Source organism: Clarias gariepinus, chromosome 27 (assembly GCF_024256425.1).
Source record: "Clarias gariepinus isolate MV-2021 ecotype Netherlands chromosome 27, CGAR_prim_01v2, whole genome shotgun sequence".
NCBI classification, from domain to species: domain Eukaryota; kingdom Metazoa; phylum Chordata; class Actinopteri; order Siluriformes; family Clariidae; genus Clarias; species Clarias gariepinus.
In genome coordinates this window covers 17,862,599-17,887,500 of record NC_071126.1, presented here as the reverse complement: position 1 = coordinate 17,887,500, position 24,902 = coordinate 17,862,599, and the positions used below count along the sequence as shown (strand labels likewise).

At 37.3% G+C, this 24,902-nt stretch overlaps 1 protein-coding gene across 2 annotated transcripts in view; it reads right to left on the bottom strand.

The window, feature by feature from the left end:
* snx9b (sorting nexin 9b) overlaps positions 1-24,902 on the bottom strand; it is a 40,740-nt gene that overhangs the window by 14,729 nt on the left and 1,109 nt on the right. Inside the window, exons 2-6 of one of the 2 annotated variants that reach the window (XM_053488713.1) lie at positions 21,779-21,865; positions 19,312-19,386; positions 11,591-11,689; positions 3,970-4,053; positions 1,955-2,117 (exon numbers count right to left, since the gene is read on the bottom strand). In XM_053488713.1, the coding sequence (XP_053344688.1) occupies positions 1,955-2,117; positions 3,970-4,053; positions 11,591-11,689; positions 19,312-19,386; positions 21,779-21,865 (508 nt within the window). The remainder of the gene's footprint in view (positions 1-1,954; positions 2,118-3,969; positions 4,054-11,590; positions 11,690-19,311; positions 19,387-21,778; positions 21,866-24,902) is intronic. The other variant, XM_053488714.1, reaches the window with a different exon arrangement.

The following is a 24,902-nucleotide window of genomic DNA, read 5'->3' as shown; positions in this document are numbered from 1 at the left end:
GACTAAAATACTAAAATACAGCGGCACCTCTGTAAATGTAATCCGCTCTGGAGGCCAGCTCTTAAAGCAAAATTTCATACTGTGAAACACATTTTCTCATAGAAAATGATGTAAATGCAGATAATCCGTCCTAGCCACCCCAAAATATTGCCAATATTACCCACATTATGATGATATTTTTGCATATAAAAACAATCGAAACATTTAGAAAAGACATGTAAATGAAGTAAAATATGTGATAAATAGAATTTAAACCTCACTTAAGCTTAATTTATGATTCCTTTTGGCGCCAGCTCCTTTGAAAACCTAACTGAAAATGACTCGGTTTTCTTCTTGCTAACATTCTTGTGAAACATGATGCTATCTTTTGACTAAACCTTGCACGAAATGCAGAAAACCCCCCACAAATAATACATGTAAACTCGCTTCGCTTGGCTTCAACTGACGCAAACGAGTTTGGAACGTCTCCTGGGTTTGATCTCATCGGGGACAAACTGATTGATATTGTTTCTATATAACTTTAAAAAGAGAGAGATGGGAAGTTTTCTAATGGATTTGGGTCACGGTATGATTTTATTGTTATAAAGTTAAAAAAGTGAAACAAAAAAGTGAACAATCAGATACAGTCAGTGTGTATAAATTCAGTCAGTCAGTTTCTGACTGGGAAACTTCCTCCCCTCATGGCCCATCACCTCAGCGTTACCAGACCAAACAGAATTTACCCAAACGACCTTGCTTTGGTTTTATTTGGGCTGCTTTCTCGTCTCTGTTTAAACGCCAACACGTAAACACGTTTAACACGCAAGGTCGAGAAAAACACAACGCTCATATTTGTTCGAATCCTTTCACAATCTGGATTTATTCGGTCTGGTGTATAAATACTCAATGTATTCAATCAGTTTAGTTTAAGAGCCTGACTTTATTCTGAATTAATGCTGTAAGTATTGGCACCCTCCATTGAAAAACGTTATAAAATTCCGACTGTCAAAATGTCTTCCATCATCATCACCATCATCATCATCTTAATCAGAGCAGTGCATCATGGGTAGACTGCTGGTTTGACGTGATTTGGCTCAATTTAATTCATTATCACTAATGTTTATTATCCGCCAGCAGGTTTTTACACATAAAAAACTACTAAAAGTATTTAATAAACACTGAGGAGATGTGAAACTTTTTGTTGTTGATTAATTAACAAGACATGTCTCACACAAAGCAATAATACAACATGTTCAAGTCAAACCGGGACTTTTGATTGTGCAGAATGACTAAGCCTGAAACCCTGGCCTCCCAGGAACTCCTTTACATGTGGAAATGTCTTGGAGCGAGGTCAGGACTGTACTACGCCCTGCCGAGTTCCTGTAATGTGCAAGTGGTGTTGGTGAATGATTGCGTGTACAGTTCACACAGACAGGTGCGTCTCTCATGCAAGTTGGCGACAATGTTCAATAATCTGGCACTGAATCATCGAATGCTTTTATGCCTTCATTCACCGTGAAATGTTAAGTCCCGGTTATAAGTTTAACTATAAGTTTACCCAAATATTTTTTGAATGAACCGAAAACTGATTGATTTAATTGGATCAGCCAATAAAACATACTGATTAAATTGCATAATCTATTAAACAGCACAGCTTCAGATCCCTGACTCTAGGAGTGACTTACTGAAGTGTTTCTGAGTCTCGATCCATAAATACACTCCTGGTACTGGTTCACTGGGTCACGCACTAAGAATATAATCAATGTAAAAACTCTCCTACTCAGCTAATATAGTAGGGGCAGCTCACAGAGAGTACTTTTTTGTTTTTAAATTGAAGCGCTAGACCAGTTCAATGGCTTGAATCCTAATTTTCAAGCTTTAAAACATTCCTAGTGTGTGCAGTGAGAATCGGGTCATTTAAAACATCCTCCATGTTTGTGTAAAAACTCACTAACAGTGATGTAAGAGTGGTTACCTGGGCCCGGGTAGGCGTGAGGGTGGCCTTGTCCACCAGAGCCCCACGCGTTGCCGCCGCTCTGCCCCGTCTCCGTGCCCTCAGGCTGAGCGGCCCAGTTATTGGAGAAGCCCCCGGAGGCGTTAGTGTTGAACACGGACCACGGGTCGTTCCCGTTACTCGTCTGTCAGAGAGAGAGCACATGCTGAAGGCGTGGAGGTTATAAACAGAACACACACACACAGAAAGACATATACACACACACACGATCAAACAGTTCTGTAGAAATTTTTATAGCTAACATTGATTCATGTGTTCATTAATACAATCATCAATATTTAATCACATTTATACAATTTATTTGACTTTATCATCAGTTTGAGTCACTTGTTTGCGTTAAACGTTAAAATGTTCTTTTATGAAAAGAACAGACTGAGGGACAACTGGCCGACACAGAGAGAGAGAGAGAGAGAGAGAGAGAGAGAGAGAAAGAAAAAAAGAAAGAAACAAACAAAAGAAAGAAACAAAGAGAAAGAATAAAACAAACAGATAAGACAATTGATCACTGACCAATTACAAGGATAGATAGAAAGATAGACAAAGGGACATACAGAGATAGATATAGACTGAAACAGACAGATAGACAGAGAGATGGTCAGACAGACAGAGAGATAAAGACAGAGAGAGACACGTAGCTAGTCAGACAGACAGAAAAACAGACAGACAAAATAGATAGATAGTCAAACAGTCAGTCAGTCAGACAGACAGATGGATAGACAGACAGAGATACAAACAGAAGCAGATAGACAGACAGACAGTGATAGTTATAGACTGAAACAGGCAGATAAATAGTCATACAGACAGACAGACAGACAGACAGACAGACAGACGGACGGATAGTTAGAGAAATAGGTGCGTAGTTACATTTTATGCTCTATAATAAACACTGATAATGCTGGTTAATCTGCTTTCTTTATCTGAGCTCTTCGTCATCATCATCATCATCATCATCATCATCATCATCAGTTGCTTAGTTGTTAATAACTGATTAAGCCACAAGTCATCACAGTGTAACTGGAGATCTGTTTAAACAGAGACCCGCGCACTAAACACCCCTCTGACTCTGCAGACTCGAGACGAACAGCGCTGACCTTCAGGACGTCTCGGTTTAATTACAGCTTCAGAGTTTTCTGTGGGAACCTGACCCCTTCACATCCACACACATACACACCGTCTTACTCTCAGTCTATTCCCCGAGTACACTCAAATAAAAACATGAGAGAGCGCCGATAAAAGAGCTGAAGAGAGCAGGAAGGCTGACGGGCCACCCTGATAGACTGTAGGAAGTACACACACACACACACACTTACATGCGTGTACACGCCCACACACACACACACTTGCTTTAATTAGAGAGACAAACAACCGGTTTGAACACAATGAGAGTTTAACGGAAAAACACAAAGTGGAAAATACAGGAATAGCTCGGTTACTCGCTGGATCTCGTTAGTCAACTGGCAGAGAGAGGAAAAAAAAAAAAGGAACCTGCCATGCCATGCGCCGGGATTGCGTCTTCACCATGCTGGGAATGTGTAATGTGTATGACGTGTGTGTGTGTGTGTGTGTGTGTGTGTGTGTGTGTCTCAAAACCAAGATAACTTTAACCCTTTCCTTGCAGTGAGATTAAGTCATTGTGTTCCCGATTCTACACAACACTCTTCATCATCATCATCATCATCATCTCCAGGACATCAGCAATAAACACTCGATGTTAAAAATGGTAATTTACTGAATATTTGAAACATGGAGTGACACAGAGTGATTGGTGTGCAGAGTGCTGATCATATTTCCTAAACAGTGCTGATCAGTTTTGATTGAAGTCATGGCGTGTCCTGTGCGTGTGTGCGTGCGTGCATGCGTGACTGTTCGTGTGCAAGTGTGTGATGCATTCATTATTCAGGGAAAGTTTAAGTCGCAGCACTGACGCTAAGAAGAGCCTTCATGCACAGCGCCATGCTGCACGGTACGCCGGTTACCTCGTCAGGGGAGGACAGGGCCGGGGAGGTGGGGGTGATGGGGGTCAAGGGGGTGGGTTGGGTTTCAGCCTGAGCTACTTCCACCTTGAAGAAGAGAACATCATGATCATCACCATCATTATAACCTTCATCCTGAAAGGAAAGTGTTAGCCGCCCAAATACAGCCCGCTTTATTAAATATTTAACCGATAAAAAGCATTAAACTAAATCTCATAACTCAAATTTATACGACGGAGTTTTAGCGCCAATATGTGATTTACATTTTAATAAGTGAATTTAAATTATATGGAAGGGGAGGGGAAGGAAATTTCCGAGTTCTTTACAAACTTTAAGTTGTAAGCTGAAATTTGTGAGCAAAAAAGAAAATTGGAGAAAAAAATTCTACAAATTTTTGAGTAAAGAAACTTTTGAGGAAAAAAAACTTGAAACTTTTGAAGTATAAAAAAAAAACTTGAAACTTTTGAAGTATAAAAAAAAAACTTGAAACTTTTGATCTGTAAAAAAAAACTTGAAACTTTTGATCTTTAAAAAAAACACTTGAAACTTTTGATCTGTAAAAAAAACACTTGAAACTTTTGATCTGTAAAAAACACTTGAAACTTTTTATCTGTAAAAAAACTTGAAACTTTTTATCTGTAAAAAAAACTTGAAACTTTTGATCTGTAAAAAAACTTTTGAAGTAAAAAAACTTGAAACTTTTGAAGTAAAAAAAACTTGAAACTTTTGAAGTAAAAAAAAAAACTTGAAACTTTTGAAGGGAAAAAACAAATTGGAAACTTTTGAGAGAAAATAAACAAACTTGAAAATTTTGAGGGAAAAAAAACTCGAAACGTTTGAGGGGGAAAAAAACCTTGAAACAACTAAAAAAAACCCTCAAACTTTAGAAAAAAAAAAAAAAAGGCAAATCACCCCATCCAAGTCAGAATGGTGATTTCTTCTAAATAGGCTCAGCTTACAACAACGTCTCTTTAAAGTCCAGATGATTATGAAGATCTGGTTATTCTGGGCTAAAATATTTCCTTGTTACTAAATTCAATTTAAAAGTAAAGTTTGATTGGATCTAACACTCAAGGCGTAACGAAAAAAAGAAGTTGCACCCAATAAAGTTCTGCCCAACCCTGCAAGGTGTTAATGCGGTTTCCTTCTTGATAAAAAAAAACATAATTTTCAGATTTATACAGAAAACCTAAATTTAGTATATATATATATATATATCTTTTTTTTTTAATCTTTTAAGTTTTGCCTCAGAAATGTTTGTATTTTTTCTAAAAAACAGTTTGTTTTCCCCTCAAAAATATCAACTTACAAATTCTAAATTTATAAACTCTAAAGTTGCAGGTTTTTTGCCCAACTACGACAAAAATTCAATATCACACCACTCATTCCTTAATTTTCCATAAAACCTACGGGCTAAGAGACCAGAGACGCCCTAGAAGGAGTGCCAATCCATTGCAGTGCGCGCACACGCACACACACACACACACACACACACACACACACACACACACACACACAAAACAGGGAAATTTGGAAACACCGATCAGCCTAGTTCTCTGTGTTAAATAGGTTGGCACTCCATCTACAGTGTCTCCTGTTTCTTGCCCTACCTAGTATAAGTGTTATGGAAAAAAAAGGGGATGAAGCACCACCAGCACTCAAGGTATGAGGCGAAAGTTTTCATGCACAGAAAACCAATCTAAATAATACACTGTCCATGATAACAATAGCTGAAGCAATCATTATTTACAAAACTATCAGCATTACAAATTAATTACAAGAATAAATAAGACATGGCACAAATCAGAAAGAGACTTGGATGACACAAAACGTGTTTTTAGCTATGTTGTAGGATCCAAGAGCTTCAATAAATACTACTACTAATTACTATTAATAACAATAATTTAAAAGTCTAGTAGTAACTTTAGTACCTATATCGACATCAGAATCTAATTCACATAATGCTCTTAATGTTTTGCTAAAATTTGATGTTGATAAGGACTAAACTGCTTTAAGAGATCAGCAAGACACACTATCCTTTATGTAGTGCATTAATCATACGAAAGAATTTCTAGTTAATGTGGAGTTTAAGAGGCAGGAGCTGGATGCACAGGAGAAACAAAAGCGGCCCTAAAACAGGTGCTTGATGAACACCATAGAGCTCATTTCATCGATTAAATGTGAGAACAATTAATACAATGAAGAATGCAGACAAAGACAGTAAAACAGAGTGAAATAAGACAAGCTATGGTGACGAAAACTTCCAGCAGGGTTCCTGTAAAGTCCCGGTTTGACTTGAACATCCTTTATATAATAGTACATGTAGCTAGTAAGTTGTTTTCCCTTAAATATTTAAAATGATGCGAAAGTAATGCTGAAAACAATACAACCAAGTTGGCACTACCGTGACTTTATTCTGAAGTTCCTAAGAATTGTCTGGACAAATCTACACCCGACTACAGACTTTGGTAATAAAAAAATCAATCTTTAAATCATACTTTATTACTTAATTGCAAAGAATTTTGCACATTTCGACAAATGCTGTTAAATACACATTAAAAAAAACCCACACTGATTAACAACTTTACACAAGTTATAGGAGACTTAAAAGGTTCTGACTGCACTTTAACTTCTGCTAATAAATCTGCAGAGTGCATGTAAATGTTCTGAGAAAGGCTCGGCAAATGCAGCTGTTTTCACTTCTGCTCCAGATGGGGAACTTCTGAGAAGATCAAACCAATAACTTCTGCTATACCGAGAACTTTACTAAACTTACGCCTCACTCTCCCCTCAGCCAGGATAAACCTGTAGGTGGATATTTCTCTTTTTTAAATATTACTTGTCTATTTATAAACCTTAACTTTAAGTAAAAGTAATGCTGCATATGAGATGTTTTTCTCCCCAGTGGGAAGATTTAAATTAGGGGAAAGAACTTATAAGAAATGTAAATATTTTTGCAGAATAATGTTTGTAATTATGTGGTTTAAATTCGGTGCAGAATAATGAACGTCACATGTGTAGTACGCGCTTGTGTTTCTCATCATGTGCATTATATGGATTTTTATGGCTTGTGTAATAGTTAAACAGTAACTGAACTTATTCGTTAAAGAATGGTTATTTATTTGAAAAGAATATTTTAGCATTTTCATATTGTATTTCCTAAAAAATAGTTCCTGCTATTAATGTGCTCTTGTCAGTGGTGATAAATTACAAGTTAATATCAAATATAACCATGATAAGCTACTGTCAGATTTTTTGTTTTTACACCAGAAAAGGCAAAAAACAATTTTTAGGTTTATGTGATACTGTAGCGACAGTAAACTTAGCTGTTATTTTGGATGTCTAATCTGAGTGATATTCCTTATTTTTCTCTGTTCTGAGAGGAAACCAAAGTGCTGACAGTGTAAGATTTTACGAGTTCCTCCAAGTGTGATTCTGGCTTTTAACTGTAAGTAATACAGTAAATTTCATTTTTTCTAAAAAAAAAAACAAAACAAAACAAAAAAAAAAAAACACACCCTTGACAAAGCCTAAATGGTAAATAATTAATAAATAATTATTTACGATTTCACTTAAAATATACACACAGGATGAAATGTAAAGGCGTTTGTCAGAACTTGTTGATCAGATAAGTAAAAACTTTCAGCACTAAGAGACTCATCCTGAAGAAGCTACTCGGGTGTGTAGTGAAACGTTTCTACTGAACAAGGAAGTCCAGTCGACATGACTCAATTTCCAGATAACTTCACCTGGATGACTGATAATCTTCATAGATATAATCTATTGGGAGATAATAAATAAACAATAAACTACAGAAACCTTATTTCTATACATATTCTACAAATCTAACACAAGGATAAACATATTATTGCATTTGGGAGGATGACTTAATGTAACTTATTTACATACTTTATTTAATGTAACTTATTTCTAAAAACATACTTTAAATTAGCAAAGATTTTAGTAAAAGTGTCTAGACAGTCTATGATTATTTTTAGAAACTTTGATTTAGAAGTTTGATTAGATTCAAGATATTTTTATTGGCTCAGATAATAAAATAAAATAAAATAAATGCAAAAAATGTCTGGAATCTTATACTCGGCTTACGGTAAGTCTTATAATAAGAAACAGCAGATAAATTTGATATTTTTACGTGCCAAGGCAGATTTTTTTCCGGTGTAGGTGTATAATATTATTAAAATCATTTCAAGCTTTATAGCCCTACAATTAAATCATTTACAACATACATTGTAAAATTACAAAGAGAATATAAATGTACTTTAATCTTGAAATGGCTAGAAATAGTTTATTAAAAAAAAAAAGCTATTTCTTTATATATATATTTTTATAAGGTAAATACGTTATAACAGGTTATTTTAAAAAAGATATTTGCACTTGGAAGGATGAAATGTTTTGCATTTAATTTCTAGACAAAAGCTGCCTAAAAGGTTGTCTGCCAACAAAATTATTAGTTAAAATAATTCTAATATAAAATCATTAATTCATGGTCAATTTAAAAAAGTAAAGCTGCAATTTCTAAAAGCACCACACAAAGAAAGTCTGATCGACTGAACATCGATCTTATCTTGAGGGTAAAGGGGTAGCCGATTCCGTAGCCTCGTGAGCATTAAGGACGACAAGATCAGCTTTCTTAGTCATGATTTGTCATGATTTGCTATAAAAAGTATACGAGTCGCTATAACTGCCTGCTGTTGTGTCTCTTCTTCTGCTGACACGCTGTTTAATTTAACAATGTTCTCATCCTAGCAAACAGCTGACGAGCACTTTTTTTTTTTTTGGGAGTAAAGAAGTAAAGAAGCCCCCTTCCCTCTTTTGTTGACTCACATCCTAGCGAGTCACCGAGTCAGAAACACATCCCCTTCCTGAGATTCTGTGAATCAGAACTGGGAATATCCTACATCATATACTGTGTTTAATTCATTACAAAAAAAATAGTCATTTGTTATCTCTGACGCTCAGTCAACTCGGAAAGTCGGGAAGATTTCCTCGACGATGAATTTCCACAACCTGTGATGTCACGTCGACATGACCGCACACACTGTGAACTGGTTAGAAAGATCAAAGTTCATGCTTTATATGAGCTCACACTGATAGACAGTACAGTTTACTATTCTGAATAAGTTTTACCATCGTACAGTACAAACTAAGATTGCAAAATTCACACATTTTTCTTAACAAATAGCTGATTGATCGATATTTAATGTCAATTGTATTTAATAATATAATTTAATAGTAAAATACTTTACATCAACATTAAATAAAACCGATGATGTCGATAATACTGCTCATCACACTGTCCTCGTTTGGTATAGTGGTACTGCACTGTCGCCTGTACACTGGTCAAAACTCGCTCATTTAATGATATCTTTACGTTTCATACCTTGGACGACACAAAACCAGCCCGTCTGTACTGTATGTCTGTCCAGGCAGATTTTGTCACAGCATCACACAAAACTCACTGGACAGAACTTAATAAAACTTGTGCAGTACTTAGATCTCTGTTTAAAGTTTAATCTGCACCATAAGTGAAATCAAAATCTACTTTAAAATAAGCTACTAGTGCGCTACTTGCTTAATGTAAACAAACACCTGCATCAATAGATATTAATTAGAAAAGATAAACTTAATATATTTACTGGGATTAGTTCATATGTTCACCGCTAAAATGGTACAGTATAAGTGAACTTTAACACGCTGGAGGCGTTTTAGGACAAAAATCTTTATCCGATCTACACTTTCGATTTCTCATCTGTGATTTCCTCTCCGATTACAGAACAGGGAGTGTATTTGTCTGACGATGGAAGAAGTACAACTTAGTGTAAACATAAACCTTTCTACAGTACTGTATATCCTCTCGTTCCCATTTATTGTAAAAAATATGCAACGATGGTAGATTCTAAATCTTTCCGTTAAATAGGTACATTTTGTACAATTTCCTAATATTTTGCCACCATAATTGTGTGAAATTACAGTTAGAGCAACAACCTGAAATAATAATATCATTAATTTAATTAATTATTATTATTATTATATAAGTCTTAAACCGCCTTAAACAACGAGTACTTGGTCATGATAAACATCTGGCTAGCTACTTGCTAACCGAATACGCGTGTTCATGGGCGTGTCTATGTTTTTCCCCTCACTTCATACTTCCCACTAAATTCTATATACAGTATATAGAGAAAGTAATGCTACTAAAAATTAAGCACCCTGACACGCATTATTTTCATATACATGGTCTATTCACGGTTTCCATAGTAACAGCTCATTCATTTGTATGGGAAACACTCCACATAATCCATCTCCCGTTCTACACAGAAACCGCACTACAAAGGCAATAATTAGAATGTTTTTAGGATCATAACTGTATAACTCACACAGAGCCCAGAAATCCAGCACTAAGCCTCCTCTGTGTGTCCTTTCAGCTGTCCACCATGCGAGTAGGCGTGGCGTTTTACATAATAGCGTCGGCGGTTAGTCTGATGTCTATCTCGTGCATTCCAGTGCTTTCAGAACAACAAGGGTGAGTGAACCGAGTGTGGAGGTGAGAACCCTGCACATTCAATTTGCAAATTGGGCTCACGCCTAATAAACTGTTTAGTACTATGTAAAAGGATTGCTGATATGGTGAACATTTCTGTAAAAAAAGCATTTATTTACAATTTATGGAAGGAGTGTCCAATGTCAGCTGTATTTAAAATAACACAAGTGATAATGGAAATTTGCATTGTGGACCTTCACATTAAACAAAACCACAAACATTATTAAAAAAGTATGACGTCTTTTTTTTTTCTTTTTCTAATGTTACCGCTGTTATAGCGTAAGAGAAATAAAACATTTTTAATAAACGCCAATACACAAAAATAGGACAACTTTGGGGTGGTAACAGTAAGTCAAGCCTCTTTAACACTGCCTTAATACATAAAGTATGAACTGAAAAGCTTAAACCGCATAAAGAAATTAAATAATATAGATTATAGTTTTATATAGACAATTTCGAAAAAAAAAAAAAAAACACTAATTTGTTAAAATTTTGCAGAATCCGAGCAACATAATATGAAAAATATTATAACATTATATATACATTATATATATAAAATAAAGCCCTAAATTGTTAACGATGCTGATTTTGTGATATTCTTATGATAGTTAGTTAGTACTGTGTGCTGCGTGGACGCGCTTAATGTCCTGGGGCTTGACGATGTCTATCAAATAAGCCACACACACCCCTACACCACACTGCTGCTTTTGCAGACAGTTTTACATGTGAGCACGGGGGTGTAGTGTGGATGCATTATTAAAAAAAAAAAAAAAAAGAAAATAAATAAATAAAAATGAAAAAAAGCACATGATATCGTATCGGGTGACCCGTCGTGATTTCCATCTCCACTACAGGTAGGTATCCGGTGCAGCATTTGTGTGTGGAATTAAAAAAAAAAAAAAAAAAAAAAAGAAAAAGAACAAACAAATAGGTTTTGTCTCAGACTCGAGGACAAAACGAGACAGTTTCAGATCATGTCTGTGTTCATTTTCACACTTTCAGTAATGACACCCTTTAAAAAAGAGGGGGGAGGGAGGAAGTGGTGTGTGTGTGGCACCTCACCTGGCTTTGTGTGTTACTCGCTGTGGCATGACTGTCAAAGAAGGAAAGGTCGAGCGATGGCGCGTTTCCTCCTGACGCGAAAACCTGAGGCTTCCCGACCTGCGGAGGCAAAAACACCAGCATTTACATGCGCTCACAATATTCCACAGCACACCCTGGGGGGGCATCCGTTATAGGAAAATCATCAACAGCAGCATGGGAGGAAGCGGAGCTACTGCAACAAATATGAAATTTATGACTTTTTGTTTTGTATGAATTAAAGAACCAAACTTTGTACTGTTTATGTCTACATTTCCTGTTGTGGAGCGTCCGCACTCACAACTTTCATCGCTTATGTTGGACCAGCTACGTATTTAATTTAAGAGAGCAATATCTCGTGCCTCGTGCTAATCCCAGCCACGCTATACATATGCAAATGCGACACAGTTCCATAACAAAGAAATAAATAGAGAGGAAGTAACATTTCAGACAAAGTATTCAAGGTCGCGAAGGTCACATTAAAGGTCCCATATTTTGCCATCTCTTTAACAGGTCTCAGGTCTCCGTGTGTGGTAATTTTCCAACAGATATACTCCTCAGATAATGCACTTCAAATCTCTCCCTCTGTTTCACTCCTCCATCAAACACACTGTTTCTGTGTCTATGCAAATGAGTCTCTGCTGAGCCACACCCCTCCTGCAGAGCTGAGAAGTTCTTCTTTGTTGTTTAACGACGGTTGGAATCCAGTAAGTTGGTTACATTATACCGCCCACTGTATGTCTCATTCTCCCCCGTCTCCCTTCCTTAAAAACGTCTAATGCGTCCTTCCCTGATCTTCTCTTGACTTGTTCTGTGTCTTGTACTGTTCGTAAGCAAGTTGGGGACCGGTTTCCCTTATATGAGGTCACAATGTGGTGGGCTTGTTTTAAAAAACTGTTGTTTTTTTTTGGTCACCTCACATTTTTTTGTTTGTTTGTTTGTTTTGACATGTACCCAGGAGACTCATCAGATCTTAAAATGACTAAACAGAGAATTTAGCATAATAGGTTCCCTATAAAGCAGTTTTGCTGGGCAGCTCACATTGATTTGTACATTCATAATAAAGGTGCTTCCTGTGAAACTGGCTTTCGTTCTTCTTTTTCATTTCATCTGACAAGCTCTTATACTGTAACCCAGAAAATAGACAGATGGGTGGGTGGATAGATGGGTGGATGAATAGATGAATGGATGGATGAATTAATGGACAGATAGATAGATGGATGGATAAATAGATAGATGGAAAGATGGATGGATAGATTGAACTTCCAGTCTCGCATATTATTATGCACATCAATCCCTGCTATCTGTTTTCACCCAGATGAGGATGGGTTCCCTGTTGAGTCTGGTTCCTCTCAAGGTTTCTTCCTATTACCATCTCAGGGAGTTTTTCCTTGCCACTGTCGCCGTCGTCCTAGGCTTGCTCATCAGGGACAATCATATAATTTTGATTCATACACATTCACATTTCATACAAACTTAATCCTTTTGATTGTGTAAAGCTGCTTTGTGATGATGTAAATCGTTAAAAGCGCTATACAAATAAAATTTAATTGAATTGAATTGAATAGATGAATGGATGGACAGATTGATAGATCAATAGATAGATGGGTGGATGCATCAATAGATGAATGAATGGATAGATTGATGAATAGATAGATGGATGGATGGATAGATGGATGGATGGATAGATGGATGCAATCTCAATGCATACAGACAGACCCTGAGGTGGGAATCGAACACACTAGACGTGCAAGGAGACAGCACTAACCACTACACCACCTTCCCGCCAGGTACACAGATAGATAGAATTGTTTTGTCATGGTGTATGCACTCAATGAAATTAAAATTGCTCCTTCAAGGTACGAACATAAAAACACAGGATATTGAATGTTTCTAAATAACATATCACAGAATTAAAAGTTTTGTTTGTCATTTCTGATGATGATCTAATGAGTGGCTTGATGGACACAGTGAAAAAATTTGAGTGCGGTTATAATAAGTGTAGTTTATGGGGCAGGGGTCGCTCAGTGGTTAAGGTGTTGGACTACTGCCGACTACTATCTGCTTTGTACGTCTGAAACTCTGTTGTTAAATTTGAATCAAGAAAAAAAAAACATAACAAACATGACAATATTTCTTTATAAAAGGATCTATTATGTAAAATTCACTTTTTAGACATTCGGATGGCTTTTCAGTGTGTGTGTGTAAAAAAAAAAAACCCTGCTTTACACCCCCCCCACCCTCCGCCTAATGTGACTTCATATAAGTAGAGCCCCTCCCCTTGCTTGCTGCCCAGCAACAGCTGCTTTACATCAGAGTGAAATAAAAGACGACCTGTGTTAACTTCTTAAAGAAAAAGTACGATATGGGACGTTTAAACTGGACTAATGATTCATAATTTTAAGAGGTTTGTTCATTATTAGACTTTCTGTATGCGGTGCATCCACACCACGATGGTGCTCTGTCTAGGCCGTTGCTATAGTAACGATAGGAAGCGCAGCTGCAATACTGTCAGAGACAGGAAATTAATCAACACGCTCTCACCGATCAGAATGAAGCACTGCGGAATAACAAGGAGTGTGTCCTGAGTCAGGTCTCAGAGAAAAACAACATCATGAAAGAACGGCATGAAGAAAACAGAGCAGGATGTAACTTCTGAGAAGTCTCCAACGTGTAGTCATCCAGATGTTTGGCCCTGCGTCAGAGTGTGTGTGTGTGTGTGTGTGTGTGTATTAGTGCTGCACTATATTGGGAAAAAAAATAACATGGCAAAATCACTTTTTTTCTGCAATATACAGTATTACTCAAAAAATAAATAATTAATAATGCCTGAATAATTGGGGTAATTTTCTAGGCATCTTCATAAAAGTAAATATAATAAGAAAAAAAGTATAATAAAAACCCTAAAAACGACTTTTTGCCTTATTATTCTTTCTAACAGAGTGAAATATTCTTTTTTTGCAGCACAACCAAGGCAATATGATAAACAGAATTATTTTATTAAATTTTAACCAACTATATAAAAAAATTACAAAATGTAAAATTATGTAAAAATGTAAATGTAATAGCGCAGTTTCATAATTCCACATTTTTATTATTGTTTCTGGGACCAATAATAATAATAATAATAATGATAATAATAATATGCACATTTTTAGTTCTGCATTTTTGCGACGTCTTTCCCATATCCCAGGAAAAGTACAATTTACACGTTTTAACGATGATGACTTACACGTTTTTAATAAATGTACTCGTTTTAAATAATAACTTTTGTTCTTCATGATGCATCAGAAAACCCAAGCTGGAGCTGGATAGAAAGAAAGCAGGAGCCAAACTTCCGTAAATAGCGTAGATCACAAACAGCCTTGATACACCCCAGAGTGAGTTTACACTGAGACTTAACTGTTTACCAGACCAGCATCTGCTCCACTTCTACACACACTCACGGTTCTTCACTTCATAATAATGTCCTCTGTGTAAATAGTTATAACTCAGAGATTAGCTCTGATCGTTCAGAAGCAACAACATCTTATAAAAACCCAGAACAATTACAGTTTTAACTTGGCACATGAGCGCTCTGGCATAAGGATTTTTTATCTCAAGAACTGAAATTTTGCAAGAAATTTGCCTCGGCATGCAAAGCAATTTTGCCATTTAGCAAACAAACTGAGCCGAACCGAACAGCCTACGTCTGGGAGCCGTTCAAAACTTTTTTTGCGTCAGTGGAAAGCCAGTGTAAGCAAGTTAACTTATTTTTTTGCAAGTAACTTGCATTTTGTGCAAGATTTAGTGAAGACACAGCACCGCGGGTCCCAAGTTATCCCATGTTATCAATGGCGGTAGCAAGAAAAAACAAAGCCGCTTTCAGTTTGGGTTTTAAGGCAGCTGGTACCAAAAGAAATCATAAATTAAGCTTAAGTGAGGTTTGATGTGTGTTTATTTCATATTTTACTTAATTTATGTCTTTTCTAAATGTTTTGATTGATTTTACAGTAGATGCAAAAAGATGATTAAAGTTTTGGTAATAATAGTAACATTTTTGGGTGTCTGGAACAGATTATCTGCATCTACATTAATTCCTATGGGAAAATGTGTTTTGCAATACAAACCTACAGATCTTTCGAAGAAGAAAAATCCGTAGGTTTGCATGTAATGCTTAAATTTAAACAACAATTTTTACAGGCTTTTAAAGGCTTACAGCAAGTAGTATCAACACTGAAAAAAATATGAATAATCTGCATTTTAAATAATAAACCAAATGCATACGTACAGTAGTTTGACTTTAACTAAAGCCCCTCACTAGGAACAAATTCATACACCACCTGGCCAAAACAAACGTCACATACACTAACATTGAATTTGTCATGCAATGTGAAAGCTGTTCATGTGTGACACTTTCAGTGCCTCTACGCTGCCCTGAGGAAACACCAGCTCCATGTCTGTTACCGGGATTTGCTGTTTTTGACAACAATGAATACTTGAAAGAAAAAGAAAAAAAACAACTCTTAGAGAGTAAGCTGGTGCAGTATACAGCATGTCAGTGATCACAGGAAGATTCGTGTCTATTTGTGGGTTTGTAAACAGGAAGTAATAAAATATAGCACACACACAGGCTTAAGCTTTACATCCTTGATGGCATCATCGAAGTGGCATCGCCTGTTCATTACCTGTTAATCCGACAGCACACATTACAACACCTGGTGTCTTATTTACCTTCCAGGGTTCAGTGAGAAAGGAGCGGAACAATATTCCCCCGAGATCTGATCAGAGCTAGACATACTGGACGTAATGATGTACAGCACATAACGCAATAGTGCGCATTTCTATCTTAATCAGTAACGACTGGAGATCTGCTGATCAGGCTAAGATTTAATCCATTCTGTGCAAAACATATTATTAGTGCTGATTTTATTATACAGAAAATGTGTGTGGCCAAAGAAGCTACTTCTGAAGTTTATAAAACATCGATAAAACAAGAAGGGAAAAACATCAAGTTTGCTAACCTCAGCCGCTTTGGAGAGATAATTTTATATGTGGCCCCAAAAACGGTCATTATATATAGAGTTATACTGTCTCGCTTCAAACAATAATCATTTAAAATGCAAATTATTCATATTTCTTTATGAGCATTGGGATTAAAATTGGTGTAAGCTTCAAGAAGCATATAACCTGTAAAAATTGTTGTTTAAATGAAAGAATTTTGTTCAAAATTAAGGATTTTTCCCAAAAAAAATCAGTAGTGTCAAATTCAATTTTTTCAGGTTTTTGTCTTTTCATGTGAAATCTAAACCGGCCAGGTTTTATCCAAATGACAGTTAAGATCGTTGAAAGATTTAAATTCGAAAAAGTTCCGGATTCTAAAACATAAAAGGACATGAAACTGAATTTAGCAAATGTGTTTCTTTTTATCTGATAAAAATGAGAATGTGTGTGTATATTTACAAAAAAATAAGCATGGATCCGGAGATAAGAAGCGTTAAATATTATTTTTTTGAAAAATTTTTTTTTACTCAACATCTTTGGCTCATTTCAGGTTTCAGTATTGACAAATTCTTGCGTGTCCATGTGTGTAACTGATACTTTCGTAAGTATAGATGGTTCAATGCACAGTAAAGTAACTGTCTTTTCTTTCCTTGTTTAACGCCAACCTTTCCAGCTTCTACGGCTGTATTCATGGCTAATGGATAATTCATTTTCGTAATTGGTGCATCTCTAGTAGGCGCGTCACATTATCATACTCTCTACTATCCATCATCAGGATAGAAATGCTGCCCTGCGAGATTTTTATATTTTCTGTACAAGACAAAGCGTTCATACGTATTTTGGTTTTCAAGTGTCAGTATCAATTTAGTATCCATTACCGTAAAAAAAAAAAAAAATTGGTTCGAGCTGACAAAGGCTATGATGTCATCATTCGTCTGAAGAATTCTCACTCACTACATTCGATCACTTTGGGACAGAGCTGTAGTCTCAATAATCTAACAATAAAACCCCCTAAACTGGAAGTGACGGGCTCGAACCCGTATCCAGCATGTCCGTGATCCTGTATACAAAGCTCCGTGAAGACGTGGTGTGTTAAGAGTGGAAGGACTTAGAACTGGAACTCTTAGCGTCTGGGCTCGCCAGCATTGTGCACGAACACACAGCGCTCTTTGAATGCGCTCGTTTTGCAGGTGAACGGATCGGTGGGCTCGTTAAGGTCAGTTTAACAGCCTCATGCATTCATTAGCATTTGACAGCTAACCAACATTATTGAGGCCTTGTGTGATGAAACCCATCATGCACTGCGCCCACTGTACAAGCCTCTGGTGGCAGCTTTAAGATCTGTACTTGCTTCAGGTTTAGACTCAACAACGTTATGTGGCAAAAACATGAAGTCAGTTGACGACCTGAGCGTACTGAATGACCAGGTTATCACATCTATGTACTTTTTTTTTCTTTTTCTCCTGATGGAATGGGTTTTATATTCCAGGACTCAGGATTATGGAAGTGTGTTTCTGGGAGCATGAGGAATCCTGCTCATAAACTGGACACCACACTGAGTGAGGTGACTGTAAAGGTGACTGTAGTGTCCGTAACCATGTTGCAGTAACTTCCCAATTTAGCCTTTTAGAATAATATTTACACAAGACACTTTAATAAGTCACTTTTTATGCATATTTGCACACCCCAGTCATTTCTAAATTTTTACAAATTTAAATTTTTCTTTTATATTTTGCTATATTGTTATTATGTCCTTATTTGTACAGTATATTTTACTAGTTAAATTCATAGTTATTTTCTATCGCATTTCTTTTTATTCATATTCATTTCTTATGTATAAGCTTTGATTTTTTAAGGTCACTGGCAGCCGTGTAAGCATTTCACTGCATATCGTACTGTGTATGACTGTGTATGTGACAAATATAATTAGAATTAGAATTTTGAAATCTAAACTGGCCAAGTTTCATCTGAATGACAGTTAAGATCGTTGAAAAATTTGAATTCAAAACAAGTTCCGGATTCTAAAACATAAAAGTGCATGAAATTGTATTTACAAATGTGTTTCTTTTTATCCAATAAACATATTAATATGTATGCATACTGTACTGTATTCACTTATTATGAAAAATGCTATTTATTTGATCCTGCATGTATCTGAAAATTCACTTTTTCAGTTAGAAAACACTTTTTTTTTTTTTTGCATCGATACCATACAAGCTAAGAGTGACGGAATGAAATCTGCTCAAATTTGAATGTGGATTTTAACGCGAAGTGTTTCAGACATAATTAACATCATCATTAATGTGTTGCAGAGGTGATCGTAGACGCGCACACACACACACACACACACACACCCACCTGTGTGCATATACTCGACAACAGTCCACACACACACGCACACTCCTGTATACACAGTAAACTCACACAGTAAGGCACAACAGTAAATGGCACCAGAGGTCACGCAGGGCAGTAAATATGTCACGTGTGGACCGCGAGGAGAGAAAGCGTTTCCTGTTACATTCCTGTCACTTATTCAACCGCTGTGCTGGTTTCCTTCCTCCACAGGAAACTTCTCTCACACACATACACACAGGATGAATATTAATGAACATGATGTGTATGTGCGTGTGTGTGTGTGTGTGTGTGTGTGTGTGTGTGTATAATGCCATTCTTTGTGACTGCGTGTGAATTCCCCAGGGTGTGTTTTCAGTCAGCTGTACCTCCACATAGTCCTCAGGCACCAGGCCGACCTCGCCCCTGCTATTCCGCGCTTCAATCCATCCGCCGCCTATGTTCTGAGAAAAACAAGGAAATGTCCTGAGTTACTACAATGACACACACACACCACACACACATAGCTGTCGGGTGTGTATGTAAAGAACTGATAATGACATTAATAGCGCAGTTATATACAGGACCGTCATGGTTAATAAAGCCCTAAAGAGTTACAGTAATGACACCGGAGTCATATACAGTGCTGTATAACTCTGACGACTGTATTCATGACTCCAGTATCATTAATGTTAAGTTTATATATAAAACACTGAGAGTTGCAGTAATGGCACTGGAGGCATATATACATCTGACAGGTTTATATATAAAGTCATGTGAGTAACATCAAGGACACTAGAGTCACTTATACAGCTGTTTAGCAGTTGTTTATATATAATATAAGACACTGAGAGAGACAGTAATGTGACCGTAATGACGCTGGAGTCACATATACAGCTGTCAGGTTTTTATATAAAGCACTGAGAGTGACATTAATGACACTGGAGGTATATACAGTGGTGTGAAAAACTATTTGCCCCCTTCCTGATTTCTTATTCTTTTGCATGTTTGTCACACAAAATGTTTCTGATCACCAAACACATTTAACTATTAGTCAAAGATAACACAAGTAAACACAAAATGCAGTTTTTAAATGATGGTTTTTATTATTTAGGGAGAAAAAAAATCCAAACCTACATGGCCCTGTGTGAAAAAGTAATTGCCCCCTGAACCTAATAACTGGTTGGGCCACCCTTAGCAGCAATAACTGCAATTAAACGTTTGCGATAACTTGCAACGGGTCTTTTACAGCACTCTGGAGGAATTTTGGCCCACTCATCTTTGCAGAATTGTTCTAATTCAGCTTTATTTGAGGGTTTTCTAGTATGAACCGCCTTTTTAAGTCTTCATTTTGATTTTCTTCAGCCATTCAGAGGTGGATTTGCTGGTGTGTTTTGGGTCATTGTCCTGCTGCAGCACCCAAGATCGCTTCAGCTTGAGTTGACGAACAGATGGCCGGACATTCTCCTTCAGGATTTTTTGGTAGACAGTAGAATTCATGGTTCCATCTATCACAGCAAGCCTTCCAGGTCCTGAAGCAGCAAAACAACCCCAGACCATCACTCTACCACCACCATATTATACTGTTGGTATGATGTTCTTTTTCTGAAATGCTGTGTTACTTTTACGCCAGATGTAATGGGACACGCACCTTCCAAAAAGTTCAACTTTTGTCTCGTCGGTCCACAAGGTATTTTCCCCAAAGTCTTGGCAATCATTGAGATGTTTTTTTAGCAAAATTGAGACGAGCCTTAATGTTCTTTTTGCTTAAAAGTGGTTTGCGCCTTGGAAATCTGCCATGCAGGCCGTTTTTGCCCAGTCTCTTTCTTATGGTGGAGTCGTGAACACTGACCTTAATTAAGGCAAGTGAGGCCTGCAGTTCTTTAGATGTTGTCCTGGGGTCTTTTGTGGCCTCTCGGATGAGTTGTCTCTGCGCTCTTGGGGTAATTTTGGGAAGGTTCACCACTGTTCCATGTTTTTGCCATTTGTGGATAATGGCTCTCACTGTGATTCGCTGGAGTCCCAAATCTTTAGAAATGGCTTTATAACCTTTACCAGACTGATAGATCTCAATTACTTTTGTTCTCATTTGTTCCTGAATTTCTTTGGATCTTGGCATGATGTCTAGCTTTTGAGGTGCTTTTGGTCTACTTCTCTGTGTCAGGTAGCTCCTATTTAAGTGATTTCTTGATTGAAACAGGTGTGGCAGTAATCAGGCCTGGGGGTGACTACAGAAATTGAACTCAGGTGTGATAAACCACAGTTAAGTTATTTTTTAACAAGGGGGGCAATCACTTTTTCACACAGGGCCATGTAGGTTTGGAGTTTTTTCTCCCTAAATAATAAAAACCATCATTTAAAAACTGCATTTTGTGTTTACTTGTGTTATCTTTGACTAATAGTTAAATGTGTTTGATGATCAGAAACATTTTGTGTGACAAACACGCAAAAGAATAAGAAATCAGGAAGGGGGCAAATAGTTTTTCACACCACTGTATACAGCTGTCGGGTTTATATACATATAGCATTGCACATGACAGTAATGACACTCAAGTCACATATACAGCTGTCAGGGTTACATATAAAGCACTGAGAGTGACAGTATTGACCCTGGAGTCTCAGACAGTGCTGCAGTGGTTTATAATGAGACGTACTAAATCTCTCACCCACACACACAGAGACAAACATACAAAGCGCAAGCATGGACATGCACAAACACATTAATGCACAAACACTTGCAGGCGTGAACGAGCACACACATACGCAGACGAGTGTTTAAATGTTCACACTTAAAAGTGCATACACACACACACACACACACACACACATATATGATGTCATGCAGTCAGGAGTTACCTGGTTGGTGATCGTGATGGTCTCGCCCTCTCTCACAGACAGCTCATTGTTGCCCGGCTCGGCTAAGAAGTCGTATAAAACTTGCGCCTGTGTGAGCAGATGGAGAACAACATGAGCACACAAAAGAATAATAATTGCTGACATGCTGATGTTTCCTGAAAGGAAGTGCTCATGTAGGATTTATGGAAGGAGTCTCCAGTGTCAGGGTTTTGTACTGACATGGACAACATTACAGGTTCTCGCAAACAGTTAAGAGGAAGACAGCACCTCACGTCATGCTGGTTCAGGACAATAAATTAACCCAGTCATTGACTATTTTCATATACAGGTTTTATTAATAAATATCTGAGGTGAGATAAACGCATAGTGAAACATTGGGAATTAGTGAATGTGGTAATCAGTTAATTTGTAATTTCAGTTACTTCCTGCTTCCTGCACTGCTTTAGCGAGTGTAAACAGAACGCGAATAATCTGTAACGATTATTCAGCTTAAGATTCACGATTTTTAAACAAATCAAATTTCTAACTACAAAAGAATCTTTATTCAGACACACACACACGGCAGTGTACGCTGTGGGAGCAATGTGAAGGCCCCCTCTATGTAGGAGGCCTACTCAGCAACAAGAGAGTCTGTGTGTGTGTGTGTGTGTGTGTGTGTGTGTGTGTGTGTGTGTGTGTGTAGAAGAGTTAGAGCGAGAGACAGAGTGTGTGTGTAAAGTAGTGTTTTTAAGGAGTGTTCTACAAAGTAGAAAGATTCTCTCAGTGCGCTGGAGCTGTGACCGGCCTTGTCTGTCTGATTCCCGTCTGAAACACTGGCCTCCCAGGAACTCCTTCAAAAGCCCAAACATGTGGAAATGTTTGAAGCGAGGTCAGGACTGTTTGGGGGGATGTGGCCACCCAGGTATATTTGCCAACGATTAACTAGTAACAAGTCAGTTACCTCTCGTGCTCCCGTTCCTGCACCTGTTTATTCTGCCACCGCGAGAGCGCTGTTCTCGGAGGCAGTAAATGCAGCGTGAAAAGAATAGGAAGTCCATACTGACAGTCGCACATGCTCTATAGGGAGTTTCACACAGTGAACAGGCTCTTCTTTTTAAAAAATAAAAAATAAATCAGGGAGATTAAACCTCAAATCTCAATCTGTTTTTTTTTTATTTAATATATATATATTTTTTAACTGCTTATACAGACATCCTGCTAATGTGTTTAGACATTAAACTGTGCACTTGGGTTTCCTGATACAGTATGTCACATAGAACCAAAATTATCACCACTTTTAAACACATACATTTCACTGCTACAAGAATACGGAAATGACATCACACACACACAAAAACGGTATAGTTGGTTAAAATGAAATAAAAAATTTAGTTCATCACATTGCCTAGGTGTTATCAACCTATATTGCACAATCCTGACCCCTATACTGTATGTATTTATTAAAACAATATAATGCAAAAAAAAAAAAAATGCCCTGGTTATTAAGGGCTACATGCTCTGACAAACAGTCCCGTCTTTGTACACCAAGGAATGTCTTACTCTTCACTTATGGGTAGATGGGTACTGTAGGTAGGGGAGGGTCAGGAGGTTGAATCTCAAAATTTTGTGAAATTATTACAAGTATATCAAAATATTGTATTAAATGTTATATGTGTTTGTTGTATGTAGTAGAGCACTTTTGTGCAGGCAGGTACCGCTGGCTCGTTCCGCTGGCTACCATCGCAAGTATATTTAACACCTGTGGGTAACACCTTCAACAAACTCAGCCCAAAACAATATCGAAACCATTCAGCAACTTGTGCATGATGATGGTCGGAGAACAATCCACAACACGGCTGCCGCCGTCAGTGTGTCATACGGAACAGTCCAGGCGATTCTGGCTGCTGACCCAGGAGCATCGAAGTCTGCCAAGAACTCCACCAGCGTGTCGTGGATGACCCGTTCTCCATATCAAGGATCATTACCGGTGATAACACTTGGGTGTATGGGTACGACCTTGAGACGAAGCAACAGTCTTCACAGTGGAAGGGCTCATTACCTCCACGACCGAAAAGGCAAGGCAGGTCTGCAATTCATGCTCGACATTCGCAGCATTGTGCAATGAGAACTCGTCCTCAGGGGCCTGACTGCTAACAGTGAATTCTACTGCCAGGTTTTAAGGTGCCTGATAAAGGACATGCGGCAAAAGTGACCGGACCTGTGGCGCGAGGATCTCGAAACTTTTTGACACTGCCTCAGACATATATTTTCTAACACTTTTCAAACTCATCTCCACTATTTTTTTTTTTATTCTTTAAAGATTCTGTAAAGTTTTTGCGACAGAGACTGTTGTGAAAATGTGTGTGCCAATGGAGCTACTTCTGAACTTTATGCACCATGGAAGTGACCAATCTCGCTTCCCTAAAAATTTTAAGTTGCTAACTTCAGCCGTTTTGGAGAGATGATTTTATATGAGCCCCAAAACATGGCCATTTCTTAGCGTAATATTGTCTCACTTTAAACAATAATTATTTCAAATGCAAATTACTCATACTAAAATTGGTGTAAGCTTCTAGAGGCATACCAGTAAACATTTTTTTGCCTAAATTGTTTTTTGTAAAGTTTAAAAAAAATCTGTAGTGTCTGTAACCATGTCAAATTCATGTTGCAATATCTTAACAATTTTGCATTTCAGAAGAAAAACCTTTTTTATGTCTTTTTGCGTGAAATCTAAACTGGCCAAGTTTCATCTGAATGACAGTTAAGATCAGTGAAAAATTTGAATTTGAAAAAGTTACAAACACTACAGACATAAAAGGGCATGAAACTGTATTTAGCAAATGTGTTTCGTTTTATCTGATAAAAATATAAATGTGTATTTATATTTACCAAATAAAATAAAATTAATGAAGCATTGATCGAGAGCATTAAGTATAATAAATGGTGTTATATGACCATTTCCTGTATACACATGAGATTATAATTAGAAAGGGTTGCAAAGATATAACAAAAAAACCCAGTATGATGTCATGTCTTTGGCATTAAAGCACAGGGAAGTGAAATGTCTTCCTTGGCTCAGTATGACGTCTTGGTCTTTCGGGTTAACGTGAACATTTCACACCCATGTGAAGTTATCTGTCAAGCA